Source organism: Anguilla anguilla, chromosome 11 (genome assembly GCF_013347855.1).
Source record: "Anguilla anguilla isolate fAngAng1 chromosome 11, fAngAng1.pri, whole genome shotgun sequence".
NCBI lineage: Eukaryota > Metazoa > Chordata > Actinopteri > Anguilliformes > Anguillidae > Anguilla > Anguilla anguilla.
Genome location: NC_049211.1, coordinates 39,917,760 through 39,931,689, shown reverse-complemented (window position 1 = coordinate 39,931,689; position 13,930 = coordinate 39,917,760). Strand labels below are relative to the sequence as shown.

Below are 13,930 nucleotides of genomic sequence, written 5' to 3'. Positions count from 1 at the left end.
TGAGATGAGCGGGTGTGATGAGCGGGTGTGGTTGTGATGAGCGGGTGTGATGAGCGGGTGTGATGAGCGGGTGTGGTTGTGATGCGGTTGTGATGAGCGGGTGTGGTTGTGCTCAGTGGGTGTGGTTGTGATGAGAGGGTGTGGTTGTGCTCAGTGGGTGTGGTTGTGATGAGAGGGTGTGGTTGTGATGAGCGGGTGTGGTTGTGATGAGCGGGTGTGGTTGTGATACGGTTGTGATGAGCGGGTGTGGTTGTGATGAGCGGGTGTGGTTGTGATGAGCGGGTGTGGTTGTGATGCGGTCCTCTGTGCATCTCCAGACGGCTCTGCGCAGACCGTGGTGACCTTTGACCAGGGCGGGGAGTGGAAGCTGCTGCAGAAGCCTGGGAACGTCGAGTGCGACCCCACGGCCGACGACAAGGACCAGGTGAGCCCCGCCCACAGACACGATGGCGGCCATCTTACTGAGCTGCATCACTTCAGACATTTTTAAACTGGCCCAGAGTGTTTGAGACCTTCAAAAATGAGGGAAAAATGTGCGTTTGAGTGTGTAACAGCCTCAGGTGTGTCCTCCCTCTGCAGTGTGCCCTGTAGTGTGTGTGTGTGAGTGTGTGTGTGTGTGGGTGAGTGAGTGTGTGTGTGTGTGAGTGTGTAAGAGCCTCAGGTTGGCCTCTCTCTACAGTGTGTCCTGTAGTGTGTGTGTGTGTGTGTGTGTGTGTGTGTGTGTGAGTGTCTAAGAGCCTCAGGTGTGTCCTCTCTCTACAGTGTGCCCTGTAGTGTGTGTCTGTGTGTGAGTGTGTCTAAGGTATGTCCTCTCTCAGCAGTGTGTCCTGTATTGTGTGTGTGTGTGTGTGAGTGTGTAAGATCCTCAGGTGTGTCCTCTCTCTGCAGTGTGTCCTGTAATGTGTGTGTGTGTGTGTGTGTGTGTGAGTGTGTCTAAGGCATGTCCTCTCTCTGCAGTGTGTCCTGTATATCCATGGCTCCTACAGTTCCTCCATGAAGCAGAACGTCCCCATGATGCCCCTGAGTGAGCCCAATGCTGTGGGACTCATCCTGGCCCACGGTACGCATCTCCTCCTTTACCCAACACTGCTTTTACCCAACACCTCCCTTACCCAGTTTCTTCCTTACCCACCATCTCCCTTACCCACCACCTTGCTTACCCAACACCTCCCTTACCCAGCTCCTTCCTTCCCAACATCTCCCTTACCCACCACCTTCCTTACCCAACATCTCCCTTACCCACCACCTTCCTTACCCAGCTCCTTCCTTCCCAACATCTCCCTTACCCACCACCTTCCTTACCCAACACCTCTCTTACTCAACTCCTTCCTTACCCAACATCTCCCTTACCCACCACCTTCCTTACCCAGCTCCTTCCTTACCCAACATCTCCCTTACCCACCACCTTCCTTACCCAACACCTCCCTTACCCAGCTCCTTCCTTCCCAACATCTCCCTTACCCACCACCTTCCTTACCCAACACCTCCCTTACCCAGCTCCTTCCTTACCCAACATCTCCCTTACCCACCACCTCCTTTACCCAACACTGCCTTTACCCAGCAGCACCTTTAGCCAACGCCTCCTTTTCCCACCACCTCCCTTAACCCAGCTCCTTCCTTACCCAACACCTCTCTAATGATGACAGGGAGTGGAAGAGAAAAAGAGTGAGTGAGGGAGAGAAAGAGAGAGGGTATGTGTGTGCGTGCTTGTGTTTGTGTGTGTACACTGACCTTGTGCATTGCTGTTGAATGTATCAGTAATGTACTACATAACCAAGTGATCACTGTGTGTAATTATTTTGGGTGATAGTCATAGTGAGAAACAGCACTTCGCACCTCGGTGCTCTGAATGAGCTCAGCTCTGTTTGGTTTTGCATGTTAGCCTGCCTGTTTGACTAAGCAAATGAGGACATCTGAACGCTCGTACCCTGTAGGTGTGCTGCTTGCATATCTGGGTGCTCATGGCTGCCACGGTTGACCCCTGACCTTTTGGCCTCTCAGGGAGTATTGGCGACATGATGTCAGCAGTGATGTCATCGGTGTTCTGAATTTATGCTCTCAAAAGCTGACATTTTATCCTTTTGTTGTAACTACGAGGCCATAATTTAAGCATGAGGCCATACTTTATAAATCCTAATCCAGGTGGGTGGATTGGGAGAATTTCTATCTGAACAGTTTATTTCCTTCAATTTCTACAGAGCTTCCTGTATGTTTTGCCTCTATAACAAAATTAAAGTTAGTGTGGTTCTACCTTAATTTACAATATAACTGAAAATACAGTTACATTTATACCTTGCCTGTGGGGCATATGGCTTTGTGTTTTCTTTAGTGGCCTTTTTGTGAATAAAATCCCTGAAGGCAACCAGTGCACCCCCCCCCCCCCCTCCCCAGCTGGAAGTGGAGGGACATACAGCAATCAGGCATTAGCAATCAATTATTAGTGAATTTACTTGAATCTGCGTTCCTGTCTTTTGAGCTAATGTGAGGCGTGGGGTAATGTGGGTGCGGTTGCCCTGTTTGACCCCTGACCCCTGACCCTTGACCCCCTCCGCGCCCCTCAGGGAGTATTGGCGACTCGGTCTCGGTGATGACGCCGGACGTGTTCGTGTCGGACGATGGGGGGTACTCCTGGTTCCGGGCCCTGGAGGGGCCCCACCATTACGCCATCCTGGACTCCGGGGGCCTGCTGGTGGCCGTGGAGCACAACCCCTCCCTGCCCATCGCACAGATCAAGTGAGTCCCCCGCATCACTTCCTGTTCTCAACCCAAGGCTCGGGGATCGTCTGAAAACTGTAAACCTCATTGTCTGTGAATGCCACCGTGTGCTGAACGACTCCTTTTGATGAGATTGCACTTTACAATCTTTATCTTGGTGAAAAATAAAGCTATTATTAGCCGTTAATGATTTATAATATTAACACATGTAATAATAATATATATATACTATTTTTAATAATTAAATTCATCATTAATTCACTGGAAGTTGGATTCCCTGTGAGCTGTCCTTACAGCTGACCTGAGTTGCACAAGTCTGCTGTATTTACTCAAACGGGATATGAAATGTAGCCGTTTGAAGAGGATCGGCTTTCAGAGGGAAAGTGACCGCTTGGCCATGGCACGCAGTTGTGCAGGCCTGCGATACCTGCCGTTATGAAGCGTCTGAGCCCTGATCGCTCTGGGCCAATCAGGCACTGTGGCCATAGCGCTGAGCGAGGCTTCACCTGCTGCTCTGGAACTGAGTTATGTAAATGAGGGGTCAACTGAAAGGCTAACTGGTGCGTTTAAAAAAAAAAATCCATTGACCATAACACTACCAGTAAAAAAAAAAACAAGGATTGTAGTCTGTAAAATTGATGTTTGCTATTCTAAACCTTGTTCTTGTGTGTGCGTGTCTGGGCATGTGTGTGTGTGCGTGTCTGTGCACGCGTGTGTGTGTGCATGTCTGTGCGCGCCTGTGTGTGTGTGCGTGTCTGTGCGTCTGTGCGCGTGTGTGTGTTCGTGTCTCTGCACGTGTGTGTGTGTGCGCGCGGCGTCTCTGTGTGTGTGTGTGTGTTCGTGTCTCTGCACGCGTGTGTGTGTGTGTGCGTCGGTGACAGGTTTTCCACAGACGAGGGGCAGTGTTGGCACGTCTACACGTTCACCAAAGAGCCGTTCTACTTCACCGGCCTGGCGTCGGAGCCCGGGGCACTCTCCATGAACGTTAGCATCTGGGGCTACAAGCAGTCGCTGATCAGCCAGTACTGGGTCTCCGTCACCATCGACTTCAACCAGCTGCTCACCCGAGACTGTGAGTGGGGCACCAGTGGTCTGGCAGGGGGCGTGTACAAACGTCCATCTTCTTCAGAGAGGGCATTATGTGCCCAGCAGGGAGCGTGTAAAAACTCCCTCAAACTCCCATCCTGGGGGCCGGCAGGGAGCACGTACAAACTCCTATAATTTGCCCCGCCCCCTGTGGAAGCGTGTAACAAACTCCCATACAGGGGTCCGGCAGGGAGTGTGTACAAACTTCCATCCAGGGGTCCGGCAGGGAGCGTGTACAAACTCCCGTCCTGGGGTCCGGCAGGGAGCGTGTACAAACTCCCGTCCTGGGGGCCGGCAGGGAGCGGCTTGCAACTGCACGGTGTCAACATACCTCCCAGAAGTGGCAGATTAATAAGCAATGACTAAGCACATTTTAAGAAAGGCTCTACTTTTTAACTTGCCTGTATGTCTTATTCATACATTGTTTTATTATTTGTATATGGAAAATGTTAGACCCATTAGCACAATATTTTTTTAAAGAATGTGGCCCCCAGATTGTTGCAGCTGGAAGAGCCCTTCTTTCACTGATGCTGGATTGAACTCCAAATTCAAACCAGAAAGACTGTCTTATTAGTCTGGATCAGCGTGGTTCCATGGAGGATGAAACTCTTCTGTGTTTGTTTTCCTTCACAAACCTTTGCTGCCAGGTTTATTCAGCCCTTTGGCTTGATCTGAGTGGGCATGCTCAGTGCTGTCATGTGATCAGTGAGTGACAGAGTTTTGACAGAACTTGGCCTCTCTTCAGTCCCACCGTAACAACACCACAGCCACACATTTTCTCCGTGGTTTTTTTCCCCGATACCAGCTCTGTGGAGGAATGTAACTGCTTACTGACTTATGTTCAGTCATTTTCTCATGTTTATATTCATCTCTGTTTTTGAGAAAGTTGACTTGTTTAGCAAAGACATCAAGCTTTTCTGTCCTGTTGCCTAGGTGACAAGAAAGACTATGTAGAGTGGCTGGCGCACTCTGATGACATCAGTGACCCCACTGACGGCTGCATGCTGGGATACAAGGAGCGCTTCCTGCGGCTGCGCAAGGACTCCGTGTGCTGGAACGGCCGGGACTACGTGGTGAATAAGCAGCCCACGCCCTGCACCTGCACGCTGGACGACTTCCTGTGGTAGGCCCCTCTGCCCCGCCCCCCTGAGCCATCTCTGCCCCGCCCCCCTGGGATGCGGGGGGGGGGGGGGGGGGATACAGAAGGGTGGACTGTCCTCTCTCATTAGGTCATGATATGGTGGCATTAATTACGTATTACCTTGTAAACATTTTACCTTATTTATATGTGTGTGGGTACATGGTATCTCATATAGAGAACAGGGTGTATGTGTTCTGGGTATCTGGAACCATGTCAATACAGCACGCAAGCTCTAATCAGTATACACTACATTAATGATGAGGAGAGAATCCATTCAAGACATAAGCACTCACGCCATGTAACACCGGGGATTAAAAGCCACTGAAACATAAAGACTGCACACAAAAAGTGCTTTTTTGACATTCATAGTATTTGACAAAGAACCATTAACAGTTTGTTCAAATTCAGAGGTTGCAGTTATGATGGGCACACACCCTAGGATCGAGTTGCTTTAACCAACGTTACACATGCCATAGCTGACCTCTTCAGACAAAGTATGCTGTAACCTGTCTACATTCACGCAGTCTGTGTATGATGTTGTTCTGAGAACGCAACCGTTTGTGGTGACTCTCGTTGCTCGAGAACTGAACCAGCGAATGGCGACCCTCCGTCAGAGGAAGGTGTGGCACTTGAGCATGTCCCAGATCTGCTGGCTGTCCCAACTGAAGCCCTATTCGCATGTGTTACGGTTGCCCTCAAGCCCCCGCAAGCATAACGAAGCCAAAACCAAAAATAACCAATAACTTTATTTTGCTACGCATAAGAGATACCAAAGTAGCCGCAAAGCATTAAGATAAAATCAAGACCCGGCCGTGGTCGAGAGGTGAGGAGAAAAAAGCTCCCATCTGGGGAGAAGCTGACGCCAGGCTTCTTAAAAGGGCACCGCCACAGGTGCTCTCAATTACCTGTAACGAGACAAACACGTATCCAAACAGCCAGCGCCCCCCCCTGAGGTGGAGGGGCGTAACAGCACGGGACTAGTGTTACCTGGGGACCTCTAGTAACTTGTAATAATTGCGGAGGTCGTCTGTGATCTTAATCCCGTGCGAATCCGCCATGTCCGTAATTTGTAAAGTAAAAATTCCACCGCAAATTACCTACCGTATTTCGCCAAACACAGAGGTCATGTGATAATATTAGTCCCGTGCAAATCGGCATCTCTGTGATTTGGGGTCGTGTTTTACTGTTACGCAGAGCAGAGCCTTGACATTTTCAGTCATATCTGGGGGCATAATGTCAGTAAATTTGAGTAAAATACAGACTTTGCTTATCCCGTGCGAATGCACCGCACGAAACACAGACGTGGGAGGTAATTTCTAAATCACACGAGGTCCCCAGGTAATACCAGTCTCGTGCGAATAGGGCTTAAGTCAATGTGTCTGTCTGTCCTGCAGTGACTTTGGGTACTACCCCCCCCCCTCTGCCCACGGTCTCTAACAGTGCGGCTGTCTGTCTGTCTTCCTGCAGTGACTTTGGGTACTACCCCCAGCTCTCTGCCCACAGTCTCTAACAGTGTGGCTGTCTGTCTGTCTTCCTGCAGTGACTTTGGGTACTACCGGACGGAGAACAGCTCAGAGTGTTTGGAGCAGCCGGACCTGAAGGGCCACGCCCTGGAGTTCTGTCTGTACGGCAAGAAAGAGCAGCTACTGACCAAAGGGTAATGCTCAAACCTGTCCCCCTTCTCCCCTGCGCAGCACCTTAACCTGTCCCCCTCCTCCTCCTCCCTGCGCAGCACCTTAACCTGTCCCCCTCCTCCCTGCGCACCACCTTAACCTGTCCCCCTCCTCCTCCCTGCGCACCACCTTAACCTGTCCCCCTCCTCCTCCCTGCGCAGCACCCTAACCTGTCCCCCTCCTCCTCCCTGCGCACCACCTTAACCTGTCCTCCTCCTCCCTGCGCACCACCTTAACCTGTCCCCTTCTCCCCTGCGCACCACCTTAACTCATCCCTCCTGTACTGCTCCAAATACAGCTCTCTAGTCTGTTCCCCCATGGACTGATGCTACTGAGGTGCTGTTTTTGTCTGTAGCTACCGGAAGATTCCGGGGGATAAGTGCGAGGGCGGGACGATACCGGTGCGCCAGGAGGTGGACCTGAGTCAGAAGTGCATGAGCAACCTGCTGGATCCACAGCTGCAGGTGAGCCCACTGTCCCTGCTCCCGCAGAGCCTGAGGCTGCTTCTCCAGTGTGTGTGTGAGTGTGTGTGTGTGTGTGTGAGTGTCTGTGTGTGTGTGTGTGTGTGTGTGTCTCAGCGTGTGTGTGTGTGTGTGTGTGTCTGTGAGTGTGTGTGTGTGTGTGTGTGTGTGTCTGTGTGTGTGTCTGTGTGTCTGTGTGTGTGTGTGTGTGAGTGTGTGTGTGTGTCTGTCTGTGTGTGTGTGTGTGTGAGAGTGTGTGTCTGTGTGTGAGCGTGTGTATGTGAGAGTGTGTGTGTGTCTGTGTGTGAGCGTGTGTATGTGAGTGTGTGTGTGTGTGTGTGTGTCTCAGCGTGTGTGTGTGTGTGTCTGTGTGTGTCTGTGTGTGTGTGTGTGTGTGTGTGTCTGTGTGTGTGTGTCAGCGTGTGTATGTGAGAGTGTGTGTGTATGTGTGTGTGCCTATGTGTGTGTGTGTGAGCGTGTGTCTGTGTGCCTGTGTGTGTGCTACATGCAACATATGTGAGTTTTTTTGTGTGTTTGTGTTCATGAGAGTGAGCAGAGCGAGTGAGAGAATGTAACTGACGTTTGCCCGTGTATGTGCGATGTCTCACACTCCCTCTCTCCCTCTCTCACACTCCCTCTCTCTCCCTCTCGCTCGCTCTCTCCCTCTCTCTCTCTCTCTCTCTCTCTCACTCTCTGTTTCACCCATCTCTCTCTCTCTCCCTCAGACAGCGCACCCTTCCAGCTCTGTTGGTATAGTGGTTGCCGTGGTAGCCATCATGCTGTTTGCCACGGTGGCCAGTGTGCTGCTCATCAAGAAGTACGTCTGCGGTGGCAGGTCAGTCACGCAGTAACCCTCCTCTTCCTCAGTGATGTTCCTCTCCTTCAGTTACCCTCCTCTCCTTCAGTGACCCTCCTGTCCTTCAGTTACCCTCCTCTCCTTCAGTGACCCTCCTGCCCTTCAGTTATCCTCCTCTCCCTCAGTTACCCTCTTCTCCTTTAGTTCTCTTCCTTTTCTTCAGTTACCCTCCTCTTCTTCAGTTACCTTCCTCTCCCTCAGTGACCCCTCCCCAGTGGCCCCCCTGAGCAGTGATCCCTCTCAAGTGAAGCTGTGGAGCTGAGATATGCTACATGTAGCCAATAAAGATAATCTTGTAGAGAAAACCGATCTGATTGGTTCAAGTCACTCTGCTGTAATGGTTGACAGTGAAAGTGTGTAATAATATCTCCTGAGTTCCTATGAATTCCAGTCAGACAGTGCCAATGTATAGGTGATGCTGTAGGTGTAAATGGTTCTGTAGGTGTAGATGGTTCTGTAGGTATAGGTGGTGCTGTAGGTGTAGATGGCTCTACAGGTGTAGATGGTGCTGTAGGTGTAGATGGTTCTGCAGGTATAGGTGATGTTGCAGGTGTAGATGGTTCTGTAGGTATAGGTGGTGCTGCAGGTGTAAATGGTTCTGTAGGTATAGGTGATGTTGTAGGTGTAGATGGTTCTGTAGGTATAGGTGGTGCTGTAGGTGTAAATGGTTCTGTAGGTATAGGTGGCGTTGCAGGTGTAGATGGTTCTGTGGGTATAGGTGGTGCTGCAGGTGTAAATGGTTCTGTAGGTATAGGTGGTGTTGCAGGTGTAAATGGTTCTGTAGGTATAGGTGGTGCTGTAGGTGTAGATGGTTCTGTAGGTATAGGTGGTGTAGATGGTTCTGGAGGTTGAAGCTGTGACTGATCCTGGACCCCATGTCCGGCAGGTTCCTGGTGCACAGGTACTCGGTCTTGCAGAGGCACGCAGAGGCTAACGGCATCGAGGGCGTAGATGAGCTGGACGTCCACGTCGCCCAGTCGCCCAAAATGGATTACCATGACGACTCGGACGAGGTATGCACCCACTCAGTGTCCAACCATGTGACCAGTGCGATATCCAATCACCCCACATACACAGCATCCAGCCACCCCACACACACAGCATCCAGCCACCCCACACACACAGCATCCAATCACCCCACATACACAGCATCCAGCCACCCCACACACACAGCATCCAGCCACCCCACACACACAGTATCTAACCACCCCACATACACAGTATCTAACCACCCCACACACACACAGCATCCAGCCACCCCACACACACAGCATCCAGCCACCCCACACACACAGCATCCAATCACCCCACATACACAGCATCCAGCCACCCCACACACACAGTATCTAACCACCCCACATACACAGTATCTAACCACCCCACACACACACAGCATCCAACCACCCCACACACACAGCAGCCAACCACCCCACATACTCAGTATCTAACCACCCCACACACACAGTATCTAACCACCCCACACACACAGCAGCCAACCACCCCACACACACAGCAGCCAGCCACCCCACATACTCAGCATCCAGCCACCCCACACACACAGCATCCAACCACCCCACACACACAGCATCCAGCCACCCCACACACACAGCAGCCAACCACCCCACACACACAGCATCCAACCCCCCCACACACACAGCATCCAGCCACCCCACACACACAGCAGCCAACCACCCCACACATACACAGCATCCAACCACCCCACACACACAGCAGCCAACCACCCCACACACACAGCATCCAGCCACCCCACATACTCAGTATTTAACCACCCCACACACACAGCATCCAGCCACCCCACACACACAGCATCTAACCACCCCACACACACACAGCAGCCAACCACCCCACACACACAGCATCTAACCACCCCACACACACAGCATCCAACCACCCCACACACACACAGCATCTAACTACCCCACACACACAGCATCCAGCCACCCCACACACACAGCATCCAACCACCCCACACACACACAGCAGCCAACCACCCCACACACACAGCATCTAACCACCCCACACACACACAGCAGCCAACCACCCCACACACACAGCATCCAACCACCCCACACACACAGTATCTAACTACCCCACAATGGCCTTCTGCTTCTCATGCTCCAGTAATAGCAGACTTTAGACCATGATAATGGTCATTTTATTAGGATATCTATAAAACTCAGCTCGCTGGAAAACAATTTTCTAAAGGCGTAAGATTGCACAAATGCAGTAAATAAACTAAACATCTAAACAAAGATCAGGATCTTTGAGAACTATTACAAAACGGATGCCTCTGCAGCCCTATTCCTCAGCCACACTATGTGGCAAAGTATCGAGTGTAAGTCTGGCTTGAGGTAGTGCTTATGGTCAGAGCAGGTATGGTAAGTACTGGTGTGTGTGGTCTATGTGATTAGATCTCAGTTGAGGCTCTGGTAAAACAGGCTTGGGGAACACACTGATGGGAGCTTGTATTTTTGGATCGTCTTTTAATATGTTTACTGTATTTTTTCATTCTGTGTTTCTTTTATGTATTTTATGAATCCAAAGGCAAATGTCCTCTGTGTGGACAATAAAGTTTTGTATTCGTACAGTATCTGACCCTCTTTCCCGTCTGACCTCAGGACCTCCTGGAATGAGAGGATGGGTCTGAACCAGTCACCACCTGGAGAGAAGAATCACCCCTCCTACGCCAGCGCCTCCCTTTTCTTTCTGTCTCTTTCTGTCCTCCTCCATCCCACAATGCATCTCCAGGGCTGCCCCGCGCTTCCCTCTGCTCTTCTCTCGCCATGGCAACTTCCGCTTGCCGCGCGGACGGTGGTGGGACCCGGATTTACGCCGCTCCCTGCTGAACCACATGACCAGGAGGCCTGCGGCTGATTGGACAGAGCCGGAGAGTGGGCAGACCAATGAACTTTCGGCTCCAGCACGGCGTCGCATTTTAGCTTCTTCGCGTCTTGAAGACCTTCCTTGACTTTTTCTGAAAAAGGAGAGAGTCTTTTTCACGGCTGTCCTCCTTTCCGGCACGGGGAGCTTTCGGTTTCTGTCGCGGTCGAGGTGTTCCGGCCGCAGGACAGGGTTGTGAGAAAGCAGCGACCGCGACGCCAGGTTCTTCCGCGCGGTCGACGCAGCCGCCGCTCCGCTTTTCCGTATTTAGAGGATCCCCCCTGTGAGCATGGAGGCCGTGACGTGATTTCAGGCTTTCCAAAAAAACTGATTTGATGCTGTAATATATTTGTCTGCTGTAAACTAAGAATGATCTTTTATATTTAAATGAAGAAAAAAAAAAGCATAAGGTGATGGTAAAAGGCTGTGTCTTGGTCATTGCTATTAATACTTTGTGTATTTCTAAATTATCAACTATTTTCTGTCTTTGATCAAATTTTGGGCTCTGGAGAAGTCAGGACGTGTGCACCGATATATATATGAGTCGGACACAAGCATACAATTAATCGTTATTGCAGTTTTTGGCAATCACACAGCAGTGGATTCTGGGAAACTGTGGTAATGTTATACTGCTGGTCCAAAAAATAATGCTTGTGTTGCACATGTATACCACGTCTGAAGCAATAAAGTAATCAGATGCAATATTTTAAGCCACATTCCTCTGACTAAGCTGTAGCTTATTCCTGTTCATAATGCAGAAACATTGCTGTATTTCAAGTGATACAATCTTTTTTGACCGTATATTATTCCAGGCAACTCAAATTTGACATGAAATTTCATCACCCAGTACAACAAATCATTGTTATTTTTGGGACTATGCAACAGCAATCCATTGTGTTAATTGTTTTTCATCTTTGTACAGTTGCATTACAAGTTGGCAATAAGAGTCTGGGGTATGTCCCAGATCCTTGGTTTTAACATGATTTTTTAAAATTTAATTAATGTAATTTTTCATAGAATTGTGCAAAGTGTGGTTTTGCACATTTAAAATCCAATCATAGTGCAATTACCAAGATTTAAATGACTATCACATTACATCACCTTTTGGACAAGCAGGTAACTGACACAATCTCATCTGCCAAGTCTGTAAGAATGAACATATTAATTTAGTCCTGTCCTGCTGAGATATCATTCCCAAAAGCACAAGCTCCTGTAAGTAGTTCTGAGTGGGTCACAGAAATGCACAGATCAACACTTCTGTACTCCTCAATTAGACTGTTAGACAATGCAGTTTTGGTGATGGTTAGGGCTGTGGACTTTTTTTTATTCTTGGGTAACTGTGTTTCCAGGTGGACATTTAAATGGTTGCATTCAATGTATTTAAGATGATTTAGAAATGGAGAAACCAAAATATCGATGTAGGTGGAATATTACAACTCATGCTGGTACCAGCACAGGTAACGTGTTTTTTTTGCTTGTAATTATGTAAAATAGAATAATAACATACCCAATACAGTCCCTGCTATTGAAGGAGATTTTGTGGGTAATGTGGTTTTATAAGCAAAGTTTTATGAATAGTTACCCATTTTTGCACTGATTTTTATTTAAGTGTATGGGAATTAAAGGTGACTGTAAACAGGAAAAAATGAGAAGAAAACAGGTCCCTGCTGTCACATTTTGTTTATTTTTTATTCACAAATGCTAGAGTGCTCTAAATATAACTGACAAAATACAGCAGCTACCAGAATGGGTAGTTCAAGAATCGAGTAAATCATTTTGTGTTTGAGAAGCTTAAATAATCTTCTTTCTTGTCTCTTTGAAAATGTTCTTCAAATGTCCTTCTGTGCTCTTGCGATTCTGCCCAATTCAGTGCCATCTTTTGTGTGCGGCAATTGCTTCAAAGTTACGGTACAGTTGGAGTGCAGTCTCAGTCTTTAATGAACTTTAAATTTAGATCAAATTGTTCTTCGGCCATTACTGTCAACTTCCTCCAACTAGAACTTTTCCATAGCAACGGCCTGAGTGCCTGAAGTTGCACACTGTCTTCACAGTGTCTCAGGCTATCCTGAATTGACTTCATTTCCTCTCCACAAACTTTTTAAATGGAGACGTTTTACCTGAAAGCGCTCACTCACATGAAGATGTTCATTAAGTGCCTAGCGTCAGCTTTGATTTTACTGGACTTCCTCTTTGACTGAAACGATTTACTTCCAGGTCACAGTCAGCCCATAGTCTTGTGTAAATGTAATGTCTTTGTCATAAGTGCCTGTCAGAGGTAACAGTCTGAAATCCTTCCTTGCTTCATACATACTGTGGGAGTTGAGTAGCTAATAGACATACAGTCACAGGCAGGGGTATAACCAAGACCTATAAAATCCCAAGGTCAAGAGACTCTGCTGGGGTGGGGTGGGGTGGGGGTTAGGCCAGGGATTGCTCCCCCCCCCCACAATTTAATCATTTAATTGGGGATGCATTTTGGGGTGTATATGCTATACATATACCTCTAGGTTAGGCTTAAATTTGAGAAAATATTTAAGACCATTCATTCCCCTCCTGAAGGCCTTGCAATTGATATTCTCCCTAAAGAATGAAATTAAACACAGGCTTAAGAAATGGGGGGGAAAAATACAAAATACTGAGGACACGACCTCGGTGTCCTCCATGGTAGTTTCGGTCCTGGTCACAGGTGACTTTCTGTTTTTAAAGCAAACACGCCATTTATGATGAGAATAAACAGTTTGAGCAAAGCTATAATGTTGCAGCTATGGTGGTTATTCTGTACACACCTGTTCCTTCAGGCCCTGGGGTGCCCCATGCCTCCACGGGCACATACTCCATGTTAAATGAGTCTTAATTAAGGTCTCACATAGCAGCTCATGTTCAATTTTTTATTGTATTTTTTCTTGCTGTTCATATCCCTGCACAAAGGATTGAGCACGATAGGTTTATGTAAAAACTGTTCCAACTTTGTATGGGCTCTGTATTTTGTTCTGTATATTTAAAGACCGTTCTCTTTGCTTTCAAAAATAAACTCACTGGTACCATGGTTTTTTCTTCCCAAAAGAAAAGGTTTTTTTCCCCCTGAAAGGCAAAGCCC

At 48.7% G+C, this 13,930-nt stretch overlaps 1 protein-coding gene across 2 annotated transcripts in view; it reads left to right on the top strand.

Moving 5' to 3' along the window:
• Positions 1–13,879, top strand: part of LOC118208294 (sortilin-like) — a 45,167-nt gene extending 31,288 nt beyond the window's left edge. For both annotated transcript variants that reach the window (XM_035382821.1, XM_035382820.1), the window contains exons 11-20: positions 318–424; positions 958–1,060; positions 2,562–2,733; positions 3,597–3,787; positions 4,735–4,924; positions 6,483–6,599; positions 6,971–7,079; positions 7,802–7,911; positions 8,819–8,945; positions 10,572–13,879. In XM_035382821.1, the coding sequence (XP_035238712.1) occupies positions 318–424; positions 958–1,060; positions 2,562–2,733; positions 3,597–3,787; positions 4,735–4,924; positions 6,483–6,599; positions 6,971–7,079; positions 7,802–7,911; positions 8,819–8,945; positions 10,572–10,586 (1,241 nt within the window). In that variant the 3' untranslated portion in view covers positions 10,587–13,879. The remainder of the gene's footprint in view (positions 1–317; positions 425–957; positions 1,061–2,561; positions 2,734–3,596; positions 3,788–4,734; positions 4,925–6,482; positions 6,600–6,970; positions 7,080–7,801; positions 7,912–8,818; positions 8,946–10,571) is intronic.
• Positions 13,880–13,930: the final 51 nt, after the last annotated feature.